The 13,625-nt window shown below is 39.1% G+C and overlaps 1 protein-coding gene across 3 annotated transcripts in view; it reads left to right on the plus strand.

Annotated features, from left to right (window-relative positions):
• GPD2 (glycerol-3-phosphate dehydrogenase 2) overlaps positions 1 to 13,625 on the plus strand; it is a 124,840-nt gene that overhangs the window by 80,574 nt on the left and 30,641 nt on the right. For all 3 annotated transcript variants that reach the window (XM_017652905.3, XM_017652904.3, XM_036996026.2), the window contains 2 exons: positions 8,880 to 9,044; positions 9,885 to 10,029. In XM_017652905.3, coding sequence (XP_017508394.1) covers positions 8,880 to 9,044; positions 9,885 to 10,029 — 310 coding nt within the window. The remainder of the gene's footprint in view (positions 1 to 8,879; positions 9,045 to 9,884; positions 10,030 to 13,625) is intronic.

Genomic DNA, 13,625 nt, shown 5'->3' on the forward strand with positions numbered 1-13,625 from the left:
TCAGAAGTTGCGTCTTTGGACTTCTCTCAGTGTAGGGCTGGTGTTGACTTGCTTTGTAAAAATTGTCAGAGGCTCCTTCTCTATTTTTAAGAGAAAATGAAGTCCTCTTAGTTAAGATTTGGTGATTTTAATATTCTGAAATACTCTGTTATCTGTCAGTGTTGTTTTCCTAAGGGTGAAAAACCATTCCCCTCTCTTCCTATCCTTTCTGACACAGAGAAAAGAGTACTGTGTTTGTCAGTGGTTAAAAGTGAAGACAGTGAAAAAGAGAAACAAAGCAAACCGTATTCATGTAGTGCAGAGATTAGAGATTAGCTGTTACATGTCTCAGGAAAAGTTCCAGATTGAGTGAGGAACAATAAATCCTATAGAACTAGAAACTATGGAGAACTGTTTCGTTTTTTTAAAAATATTTTTAGGCAGTAGCCACATGTCTTTTAATTAAGGTAGAAAGTGGTCTTGACTTTCCAGTAATTTTTTTTATCTTTCAATAATAATAGTTAATATTTATTGAGAACTGTGGAATACAACATACATTACCTATCACACTCACTCATTCCATAAAGCCCATGTCAATGCCATTATCATTCCCTTTGAAGAGGTCTCAGAGTTGGTACAGCTGAGGCTTGAACTTAAGCACACACTTCTGTGAAGAATCCTTGCAAATCTTCCGGTCACATGAGAGAAAAATGAAGACACTGTGTTTGGTGATATTTGGGGGAAAACTGCCAAGGAAGAGAAGAATGTGCTAAGGAATGAATGGGCGACCTTTTGGAACTCGTGACTTCTTCAAGTTAGACTGTAATCTTGCACTTGTATCTCAGTGTCCTGGGACAGCTGGGCCAATCCATTTCAATGACTGTCCCCTGCAGTGATACTTTGCTCAGTGCCTGGAGCATAGGTGTTGAAGAAATGTTTGTAAATGAAAGAAATTTCAAGCATCCTCAGGACAGTTATCTTGGGTTAAGATGCCATGTGTCCCAGACTGCAGCTCGCAGTAAAGAACGGCCCTTACTCTGAAAGCCCAACATTCTAACATGGTTTCTCAGTGACATCCCTGAACTTCACAACCAATCAAGGAAGATGGCCTGTGGCTCTAGGCCACATAATTGGTCTGTCAAACAGTCTCTATAGTATGTCTTGCCTCTTGACTTTCCAACTTCATTTCAATTAATTTTTGTCACATTGCTCTTTTTCATCCTTGGAAGTATAGAAGCCTATTTGTGGCTTGTGCTAGAGAGAGAATTGTTCTCTATGATCCCTGTCTGAGGGGTCTGGACTGTAAACTGATATATAGAACCTGTTTGCACAGGTACAGCTAATGAATGCCCAAAGCGTTCTGTTGTTGGCAGTGTGAATGTTTTATTTTTGTTCAACTCCAGCTAGACCCCAAGTTACTGAGAAGGAGAAAACTTACTCTTCATTAGATTCATTTAAAACTTTTTCAAGAAAGGGAATTCCTGAGGGTATAGGAACTTTACAGAAATATGTCATGTTAAGGCACTTCACAATATTTCATTTCTATGGGGCCAAAGACCACAGATCCATGCTGATTGCTAATTATTCAGATTGTAAATAGCTTATTTGAGAACTTAGGGTGAGACAAAAGAAACATGAAGAAACAAAAGGGCCACAATAATGAGAAGGATATGGTGAAGAGAAAGACTGGGCAGAATTATGCTGCAGGTCGTATCCTGTGCCTGAATTTAATTGTACCTTTGTATTTAATAATAAAAATGATTACATGCTCAGTGCTAACAAGTGTCCCTTCCTGAGAACTATAGTATGGATAAGTGACAGCAAATTATTCCAATTCACAAACTTTGAATATTATGCTTTTGTTTAGAGTTTTGCCAGTCTATAGTAGAAGATATTCCCTGAAATAATGTACATCAACACAGGAAGATTTTTAAACTTAATCCTTCATCAGCAAGTATAAAATCTAAGTGAATACTTGAAAGTATGAATGGAAAAAGCCACTTTGCAGGCACAATTTAATAAAATGGGGCTGTGCTAATGCCATAGTCATATTTCTGGTAGTTTAGGCTTCATATAAGCTTTGGATATAATTGCAAATGATTAAAGTTTGTAGTTGGTGGCCTTGCTGTTAGTACTTAATTGTCTTCTCTGCATTTTCTCTACTCTTGCTAATCTTGACCGCTTTCCCAAACTCTTCTGTCTAAAATATAGCCCCTACCCCAGGGAGTTGCTCTCCCTGCCCCCTGCTTTCCTCTCAGTTACCATTGTAGCAGTTTGTAATCATCTCATTAATTTATCATAATGGATTTTATCTGTCTTTCCCTTTAGAATGCGGTCCCACAGAGCAGAGACCAGGGTAGTCTTAATTTCCATATTCAGTGGATCCCTGGTGCCTAGTGTTGTGCCTGGCTCATAATGTCCACCCAATCAGGGTTTGGTAAAGGCATCTGTCACTTGCAGTCCTGATCATACATTAAGCCCTTGCATGCCTTAACTTTATCACTGGCCTTCTCCTTTTGCTTGTATTTCTACAAAAGGTTTTGTGAAAGAGGATATCCTGTTTCCATTCTCTGCCAAGCAGCGAGGTAGAGAGAAACAGTCTCTTGGTTCAGTGGAAGCTGCAGCTATAGGGGGGTAAGGTTGAAGGGTTGGGAACTGTTCCGGGAATCTCTAAGCCTGGGGTGCATTTCCCTTAATTGAGCAATCTCTGATCTGTGATTATGTCCTATAATCATTACATTCATTCACTGATTCATTGAACAAATATTGGAATATCTACTAGGCAGAATGCTATGGTGGACACTGGGAAAGCAAAACTGAATAAGATGCAGTTTCTTTTAGGAAACTACTTTTAGAATCAAGATTTCCTAGGCCTGGAACTAAGTCTCTTTGGGTACCTGTTGTAAACCTGCCTCCTAGCACAATCTCTGGCACAGAAAAAGCATTTAGTGTGTATTTGTTCACTAAATGAGTATGCATTGAGTGCAAATATTTGGAAAGTAGTTTGTGTTATAGTAAGTATGCATATAAAGTGCCACAGAAGCACAGAGGAGAGAAGACTGTTGTATCTGAGAGGAGTTGGAAAGATTTAATGAAGGATAAAGAAAAAGTTGAATAATCCATCAGGTAGGGTGGGGTGTCTCATGGAGTAGGGGCAACAAGAGCAAAAATAACCCCACAGAGATATGGAAGAGCAGAGTTTTATTTGAGGATGGGCACTGGGGTCAGCCTGAGATTTAGGGTCAATGTGAGGGAGTGGTGGGCATTGAGGCTGGTATTAATCGCCTCATTCAGGTACCCTGTGCTCTAAATAGCTTTTGTGGCACAAACTAATCACCTTACCACCATTTATTCATAGCATTTCTATAGGAAATGAATTGTATTCTAAATAGCCATCTTAGAATGCAAGTTTGAAGATAAGAACAGGTTGGGAGTAACTTTTTTTTTTTTAAGTTGGGAGTAACTTTATTAGGAAATTGACCACATCGCCTGTATAAGTTACCTATTCCCACAGTGCTGTATAACACAACCAGACAACCTCCAGGGCATAAAAGCCGTTGGGATTTATTGCTCACGCCTTGGGCTGGCCACCTAGGTTCCTCTGGTCTTGTCTTGGGGTGGCTCAGGGATTCTTCTGGTCTCTGCTGAATTTGTGCTTACATTTGGAAGTGCTGACTGTCCTGTCAGTTGCGGTAAGGTGCCCTTAGCTCAGATGACTGGGACAATGTGCCATGGGCCTCTCATTGTTCTTCTAGGACCAGCAGGCTAGCCTGGGTGTGTCCTTTTCTTGGCATTGGGAGAACGTCCTTTTTAAATCAATCTGCTGACATTCCACTGACCAAAACAGTTTCATGCAGCTGAGTCCAGAGGCAGAGCGGGAGAGGACGTGGTGAAGACTCATGGCAAGGGGCATGGCTGCGGGGAAATTGGGACAATTTTTACAATATTACACAGCCCATAAAAGCTGATCGAATCAAGATTTCATTACAGTTCTGGATCTAATGGAAGAATACAATTTCTGACTTTATTCTTCTGATTTACCATATAAAGAATCTGTCTATTGGGGTTTCTCAGTGCTCATTCTCTTTTTAGATATGCTGGGCAAGAGTCAGAGAAACCAGCAACGAGGGGAAGTGTGAAAGGAGTCTGTAGCTATTCACGATTAGCATTGCATGCATTGTATCATTTCAGAGGCGCTTCCCAGCCTTGCACCTTTTATAGGACACTGTAACCCAGACGAGTACCCAAAATTTGTGACCCAGTCATTCCAAGCTCTCAGCCTTTCTTTGATTTATACTGTAAGTGCATTCATGTGTCCCCTGATCCCTGCCACTCCCCACACAAATAATCAGGTTTATAAATAATTTGCTTTTGGAAATGGCATTGTGTTACAGTTACCATGAAAAACAAGTATTGTTCATCATAATACTTAAACCAGAATGTAGCAATCCCATACACACACACACACACACACACACACACACACACACACACACACACACCTCTTTTGTACTCTGCGTCTCCTTCCTTTTCCCAACAGAAAGGGAAATTTTAAATACACTGATTATATTAAATTTGCTCGAGTTTGGGAGGTTAACCTTTGAATTATCTTTGCTGGACTGCTAAGGAGAAGCTGCCCCAGAGGTCACTGTGACGCTGTCAGTCTGAGGCAGTGAATCATGGCTGTGGATTTTGTTTGAAATGGGATTAAAGCTTTAGAGAAGTATTCTTTCTTTCAAGCATCCTAAAAGTAGTGTGACTGCACAAGACCCAGTTCAAGGCATAGGGAGGTAGACAGAAATATTCTCAACATTTCAACAGTGGCAATTTTTATTGACAGTGAAGCTATGGACAGGTGTTATTTTATTTAAGAACATGCTTTCTATATACATTCCTGTGTCTATAGATAGGCTGTGCACTAATGGCCATTTAAAATATGCTGTATTGAAAGATTATATGTAGAATTTCAGAGCATCACAGAATTTCAGATCTGAAGGACCGGGAAAATGGCAGGTAATTTGTGACGTAGGACTTTTTTCATATTTACTCATTCTTCATGCCCTTTACACATTCAATGATTATTTCTTTTTTCAGCTACTTTGCATGTTGACTTAGTTCCCAATTTGAAACCCTCTGAGAAAAGCAATATTGCTATGTCTCCAAAATATTTATATTTGAGTCCTATCTTTTAGATGGCTACATCCTAAAATATTTTTAACTTTAAGTATTTCCCGATTCCCTGTGTACATGGCCGTTGGGGATTAAGGCAAAATCGTTCTCTACCACCACTGACCTTCGTTCTTTTGGGTGTGCTGCTGATTTGATACTTTGTTTTTCTAAACAGAGGAAACAGTTATAGTCCCACCTCTTATGTGCTTCCTGTCAGATGAGTTGTAAGTCCAGTATGTGCACATATGTAAGATTTCAAGTGCAAAAGGAGAACAGGGTAGGAAACAGACTTTCACAGTCCCCGTCTGAGTCTTTGTGTGAGTGCCAGTGTAGAAGCTCTGCACTGAGCAGCACGTTAGGAGCATGGTGCTGGGCTCTAGGTAAGTGGATTTGAAAATTCACAGTAAGTAGATCGGTTGGGTGGGAGAGCTGAGATTATTATATCACATTGCAAAGACATGTAATGTTGTCAAACACTTTTTTCTCCAGAAATACAATTACAGGAGGCATATAGATACCTTTCAAAATGTTAGGAAAGGAGGCTTGGGGGAATTTTGTTAAGAATAGTGAAAATACGCTACTTATCTCAGGAAACATACACGGTGAGCATCTGAGTATCTCAGGGTGAAGGGTGAATTTAATATGGGTAGCAGAAGAGGTCTACCATGAATCCAAGGAGATAAATGAATTAAGATGAATGTTCCAAGAAGGGGACTTCTGGGTGAAGGTGTGAGCTTCTGGGCCCGGAGGAAAGTCAAATTACTTACTCCCTAATTTTTAGGAGCTTATAATAATTGTTTGCATTCCCCTGGAGAGCAAGGGCTAAGTCTTAACAGAATAATTCATAACCATTGCTCCTTCCATCCCACTTATTCAACTTAAATGCAAGGGCTAGTTTGAGTTTTAAGGTCAGATTGTACACATATTTGAGGTTTTCCTACTCACCTCAGATTTCTTGCCACCAACTTACTGATGTCTGAAATTTCTCTAACATGAGACAAAGCATTCCATTACATAGTTAGAGGTGAGACTACACATTGACAAAGACTACAAAATTTTGTGAACCTTACATAAAATTATATAAAACACAAATGTATACAATCATGAATTTGAGACTCTAAGTAAGCCTGTTTACTTAACACACCGAATGGAATTTGGCTAAATGTAACACTTACTGGATACCTGTTCTGTGCTTGGTGCTAATGAAGAAGAAAAAAGCTGAAACAAGTAAGGCTTCTGCCCTCCCCTGACTGGGGTGAGGAGATGCGGGAAGCCATCCAGTGATAACCCAGGGGTGTGAGCTCTGCAAGAGTGGAGGTCACCCTGCGTCTTTCTCAGTATTGTTCCCTGCATTTGTCACAGTGCCTGACTCATCTTTTGTAAGTCAATGAGTGCATAGATAAGTAATAAGTATCCTAAAGACTCTAAAAAGGGTTTGTACAAGATCTAGTGTTGACTCAGAAGAAATGAACACCTTTGCCTTGGAGGGCCGCAGATAAGGGGAGACTTTAGCAGGAGATATTTGAACCAGATCATGAGAGAGGAATAAGAGTGGTCCAGAGCTTCCAGAATGGTATTCCAGCCAGAAGAATTAGTGGAGGCCAAGGCAGGAAGATGTGAAATGGCATGGATGTTCAGGGAGTCGCAGGTGATTTGACAATCCTGGACAGTAAGACATGGTGGCAGATGAGGATCATACCATGAAGGGCCTTCATAGATAAGGGACATTCCTGATTTGAGTCAGGGCAGGTGCTGCTGGGTATTCAGACCAAGGAATTTGTTTGTACCTCACACTTTTAACTGAGATTGGTCTTGTTTACCTTCAAAAGTATTGGGATTTGGGAGCTAATTAGGGAGGCATTTCTTATTAGCAGTGGAGCTTGATGAACTATACCAATACTTCTCTAATGAGGTTTTATATTTTAAAAAGACATTAAAAGAGAGATTTTGTATCTTCAAAGCTTAGAGTTTTATTACCAGGTGATGTGTAATAGGTTTACCAATTTACAGAGGAATCTGTCATTTAATAAATGAGATTTCTGCCTGGTTCCTTTCAACAACGACTTCCTATAGGAATTAATATAGTTGATTTACACACGGCTTTTCAGAGATTTGTCCTGTGTGAGATTGTGTCCTGGGTGACTCCCTGCCATACTGCTTGGACTGGGATTTCTACTAGAAAGGCTGGGTGGGATGGGAACTCTCTTTAGATGGGTAATCTCTTTAGTTTTAAGTGGCCTAAAATGGGATTTTTATTGAGTTTCTTTGGGCTGTTGGCATGCATTTAACTTTGTGGAACATAGTTCCAATTTACATTACTAAAAGTTGCTTTCTTAAATTTAACTTTAAACATACCTGCTGACGATCTTAAATAGCAAGCCGAGGGTCATGCTGAGTCAAAATGGATAGAAATGCTAACCTCTCTTCCCACTTAAAGTTTAGCTACTGCTGCTCCTGTGGTTTATTTTCCTACTTTCATTCTATAACTTTTTGGATAAAATAACCCCTTATTCTGCATGTTGAGGTTTAATGTATGTTCTCCACTGAAAGAGAATTTAATTTTGAGGGAAAGGTTCTTGGCTGATTGTATCAGTTCACTGATTTTAGAAAAAGATGTTTGTGGGGAGGGGCGGCTGAATCTTCAGTCATTGATTCTCTCTTTATAACTTTGCCCTTTTGGCTGGAACAGATTACCTGTGCAGGGCTTCTGGTCTTGCACAGGCTGAATCACAAGAAAGAAACTTTACATAAACCATTTATACTAAATGTTTGGTATGCTGGCAACATAAATCAACAACAGTATCCATTACAAATTCATCCCTTTATCAGTATTATCTTGATAGAACTGATCCCTGTGTGTGGGAATTTGAACCCTACTTCAATACATCTAACCCTGGGTAATTAATTATTCAGGGCACAGAGAACCTGGCCCCTGCAATGTCGAGTAATTCTTCCTGGTCAGCGTTAACTCCACTGGCAATAATAAATAGAAAAAGTCTCTAGTGATGCCAGAATTTTAAAGTGATTAATCATTCCCTCCCCCCAATCCCACCCTTTTCTTCCCCTTAGTTTTCTTTAACTAGGATTTTTCAGCAATAAATCTTTAACAATATAGGTAGGAACTGTTCTGTAATTAAATTTTGTCCCACTTAATTTCTTACCTTTTATGTGTGACTAAAAAAAAATGTAACATTTTAAGGAGCTCTGATCAAAATTCAAGCCAAGAAAAATCCTTTTATAGAACACTGAGAGATTCTCTGTGGAAGATGAAGCTCTTGATTTTGAATCTTAGATAGAGCACACACGCATAGAAATTGTTCATCAACACCAGTTGGGGTGTCAAATATTCTGAAGTTTTGAATTGCTTTACTTTCATGCATACTAGTTGTCTGTATTAGGGAAAGTCTGACATATACATATGTTCCCAAACTCAGAGAATAATTACTTATTTCTTCACTTCCAGATAATTGATATGAGGTCTGTAGGAAAGGGATGTTTTTCGTCGGTTTTGTGGTGCCCAAAGTGCCCTTCCTTTGTGGGCAGTGGCAGGTGAATGCCTGACAGAGAGTGACTGTGTATTTTCAAATCATGCCCTGTAGAGCTATTGGCCATCACATATATTCTGGGTGACAGGGACAGATGTGACTTATCTGTTGTGACACACTTCTGCACCACCACTGTGTGGCTCGAGGTGACTCCTGTCTCTCCTCTGATGTTTTCATCTGCTGCAGGACAGCACAACGATGCCCGGATGAACCTTGCCATTGCTCTCACTGCTGCCAGGTATGGGGCTGCCACGGCCAATTACATGGAGGTAGTCCGCTTGCTCAAGAAGACAGACCCCCAAACAGGGAAGGAGCTTGTGTGCGGTGCCCGGTGCAAGGATGCACTCACAGGTACACCCAGGCTGTGGCAGCGAGGGCTTTCTGAGCATCTTGCCTTGCCTATGGAATGACTGAATTATACTTTTTCTGTCAGTTCTCTTTTATTTAAGCCAGATTTCAGAGTCATATTAATTATATTCCTTATTGTCAACAATGCCTGGTTTAATGTGAAAATTTTCCCTTGTGAGACTTGGCAATTTTCCCCCTTTGTGTTAAATGATAATAATGATAATAATAATAATAAATGCCCACAAAATTCCCACAGCTATTGAATGCACTCCGTTTTCTTTACAAAAACATGTTATTAATAAAATTAAATAAATGTGCCGGGTTTCTAAGTATCATTTAAGTGACACAGGCAGTGCATTTATATGTCATTAAAGTCAATCATTTTACTTTGGTTAGATTTTCATTCTTGTCCTGGTTCTGTGGCCTTGTAGGTGGGGTTTGGAAATTGCGTCTTTTCCTTGAACATTCCCAGTGCTGTGAAATATATTGTCTCGCAGCCATGCTGTTTACACACTTTGAGTTTTAAGGAGAAAACAGCTTATTTACTTGTCCCACTTTTTTCCTGTTTGGCATTTTGATGCTGGGCAGTTTGCAAAATTGACTGAGAACGGAGATGAAAAGGTGGAATAATTTTCTTTCTTCTATGGGGACTTGTTTTTGGTAAATATACTCAGATGCTAGCCCTTTGAGTGGCTTTTCAGTAACTCCCACTGCTCATGTCCACTCAGGGGGGTGTGCGGTGTACTTCGCCGCAGGTTAAGCTAATAGATGAATTCCTAACCCAGAGCGTCAGTGAACACAGAAACAAATGGGGTCCGTGATGGATGCTGCTTTGTTCCACAGGGCAGGAATTTGATGTGAGAGCCAAATGTGTTGTCAATGCGACGGGGCCTTTCACAGACACTGTGCGCAAAATGGATGATAAGGACGCCGCGGCTATCTGCCAGCCGAGTGCTGGGGTCCACATCGTGATGCCTGGTTATTACAGGTAACTGTCTGCCAACTTGGTGGTCCTGCCAGAGGATAAGGCCATGAGGCATTGTCTCCAGTTGCTCTTTCGGCACACCCTTCTTAATAACAGCTGCTCTAGCTTGCTGTTCAAAATGAGGAGAAATACATAAAGGAGCTCTTACAAAATATTTGGCAATTTCTTAGCTTCTGTGGCAATATCACTTTCAGAGATTAATGCTTTGGGATCTATTTTTGTACTTTCTTCATGTACTCACCTTCCGAGACTAAGCCTTAGTCTTTTTGAGTGTAAATTAAGACATTAAAAGTTAATTTTGTAAAATTTTCCATAAAGGATGTATTTTAATTAAAACATTTAAAAAAATTAATTTTGCAAAATACCAAATTTTCTTATGAAGAATCTGGGGATGAGGACTGCTCAGGTATTCTTATCTGTATTGCTTGGGAAATGTGTTATGAGGAGTAGTATACAAGTAAAAATCAGACATAATTTCTAACCTATCATATTAACAAAGATAACCACTCATGGAGAAATGGATAGGAATAGAGGTAAAATAAAATAGCTGTTAATCTAAAATCACTTAGATTGGGAGATGGGCACATTTAACTATTCTCTTTTTATATATGTTTGATATTTTTAATAAATAAAAAAGAAACATTTATGTGGTTCTAGTTAGGAAATTAATAATGATTATTCCTAATATACATTTCAAGACTTCTGTGGAAGAATTTTATGTGGCCATGCTAAGACAACGGAACATGTATACCACTTTTATTTCTGTATGGTAAATAGAGCACACAAACTAGTAAATCTGTAAGAAGTAATGATTTATGCTCTAGATGTTCCCTATGATATTATTTGTAGTTGAGAAATATTAGGAACTACTTCAATTCCTATCCTTAGGAGAATAGATGAGTAAATTATGGCATGTCTGCGCAAGGGAATACTATACAGTCATTACAATCATTATAAATAACTTTATTATCCTAGGAAAATGCTAATTATATAATGTTAGTTTAGAGTGGAGGACACAAGATTATATGTGTAGTACAAGCTTAACATTATATAAACATATGGAAAAAAGATTGCAGGGAAGTATGTTAAATACTAATGGTTATTTGATCTAGGTAATGTGATTGTGGGTAAGATAAGGTGGTAATTTCTAGGTCATGTGACTAGGATGAGAGTTACTTTTCCATATTTTAATAATTTTCCATAAAGGAGATATAAATATTTTAACATTTGATAAATGAATGTAGAGCATCTGTGATATTTTGTTTATATCTGCACTCTCCTATGATGTTTTCTTGCTATGTTATAGATGATGCTGTCTTATTAATAATCAGTTTTCCAGTAGCTAAATCTTCCTAAAGAGTCCAAGATACACCTGATTTGTACCAAATACACTTCTACCAAGAAAAATATTAAAGACAATTTCTTATGCACCAGCTTCCAAGGTTTCTTTCTCGTTTTCCAAATGTCTAGGTGAAGTAGGTAGACTGCCTTTGATATTTTTACCAGTTTGTTTCCAGTCTTGATGATAATCAACATTTATGCAGTGGTACTTGATACTTTTCAAAACTGCTAATCAGAAATTTAGTTCCGATGAAAAGGAGAGTAGTAAATAAATGTAAATGCTGCAAATGTTTCTTGTATATAGAGAAGTTTTCAACAAACTTGCCACTCTGCTTTTAGCTCTGGTTCCTTAGCTCACGAGAATACCTAATTTGTAAACATTTTGACAGTGATCCTTCGGTTATTTTTTATCTGTTTGCTCCTGGTGCTGTGTCTGGCACATCATAATGGCCAGTAAATATTTTTTGAATGACTCCTCCTACCTTTTTTTGTTGTAACTTGGCCAAATTGAGATGGTTGCTTTTTTTAATTAAAATTTTAATGTAACACCTACAAGGGATTTTTTTTTATTATAGAGAAAGCAGACTATGATTATTCATTTTACTGCCCAAGTAATCCTTGTACACAAAAATGAAGACATAAAAGTAATCAGTGTAGAAAAGAGAAAAATACAGCGTGAAAAGGGAAAGCCTCTCTCCTCTTCCTCACGCCTCCCAGAGGCTCCCCCGCTTCGCTCGCTGTGGTCGGTCGCTCTTCTGATTCCGTCCATACAAGTTTATGTTTATATTTGCGCAAATATCCTTTTAAAAACTTTGCATGAAGATAAATTCAAAAACTTATCATGCTGCACATACTGCTGTGTACTATGCTTTATGATATTCTAACAAGAGAGTAGATAGGTATTTCTTTAAGAAATATAATAATATCACCTGGATGTAATATTTTCAAAACAGAGTGCTTTTCTTACCCCTAAAAATGTATTACTAATTTTGAGCCCCTTTCTTAACCCTAAAAATGTATTTTTATCATCTGCAAGCCCCCTTCCCATAAATCATCAAAGTGTTGGTCTGCCTCAGTCCAAGACGTAGTAAGTGATGTCATTCTTTCTACTCTGGGAGAAATTAGTGTCCCCATTCCTAGCACCTTGTCCTGCACCATCACATGCCCTGTTGGGAGCCCTGGAGGAGCCGTCTGCAGGCCAGCCCTTGCTCAGCTCTGTTGCAGATGAGCCCCAGGGTTTTGGATTGAGGCCTGGATTAAGGGTTTATTCCCTCTTTAACACTGACGGTAAGGCATCAAAGAGAGATGGTTTTGCTGTCTGTATCAAGCCCTTCTCTTGCGAGGGAACAGGAGATCTCACACTGAAATGGCCCTCTGGACTCATCAGTCCGTCACTTACACTCAGCAGTTATAAACCGAGGGGTCAGTCAGATCCTCGGCCATGAGTCAGACCTTCTGGGGAGGCCCTACAAACTGGTTGATGATAACTTACTGTCCTAACATTTCCACTTAGAAATTGATCAGTTTGGCGATGTGATCAGTTCAGTAGCCACTGCTTTGTGGAATGTTGGCTGCTGAATAAAGAGCAAGGACAATATGTACATTTATCTTGCTGGACTGCTTTCAGAGCATCTTTATGGCATTTACTAAACTTGTTATGACCCTAACCAACATGCTTCATGTGGAATTATCTTGTGCCATGGTAACAGCTGATTTTCTTTTTCTTCCCTCCCTCCCTCCCTCCCTCCCTCTCTCCCTCCCTCCCTCCCTCCCTCCTTCCTTCCTTCCTTCCTTCCTTCCTTCCTTCCTTCCTTCCTTCCTTCCTTCCTTCCTTCCTTCCTTCCTTCCTTCCTTCCTTCCTTCCTTCCTTCCTTCTTTCCTTCCTTCATCTTCCTTCCCCAACTTCCTTCCTTCTTTTATTTTGATTTCAGAAAACCCAGTGCACAGAAATCATTTATTTATTTATTTATTTATTTATTTATTTATTTATTTTTTGAGAGGGAGTCTCTCATATTTATTGATCAAATGGTTGTTAACAACAATAAAATTCTGTATAGGGGGGTCAATGCTCAATGCACAATCATTAATCCATCTGAAGCCTAATTCTCGTCAGTCTCCAATCTTCTGAAGCATAACGAACAAGTTCTTACATGGTGAACAAATTCTTACATAGTGAATAAGTTCTTACATGGTGAACAGTACAAGGGCAGTCATCACAGAAACTTTCAGTTTTGATCACACATTATGAATTATAAACA

Source organism: Manis javanica, chromosome 7 (assembly GCF_040802235.1).
Source record: "Manis javanica isolate MJ-LG chromosome 7, MJ_LKY, whole genome shotgun sequence".
Taxonomy (NCBI): domain Eukaryota; kingdom Metazoa; phylum Chordata; class Mammalia; order Pholidota; family Manidae; genus Manis; species Manis javanica.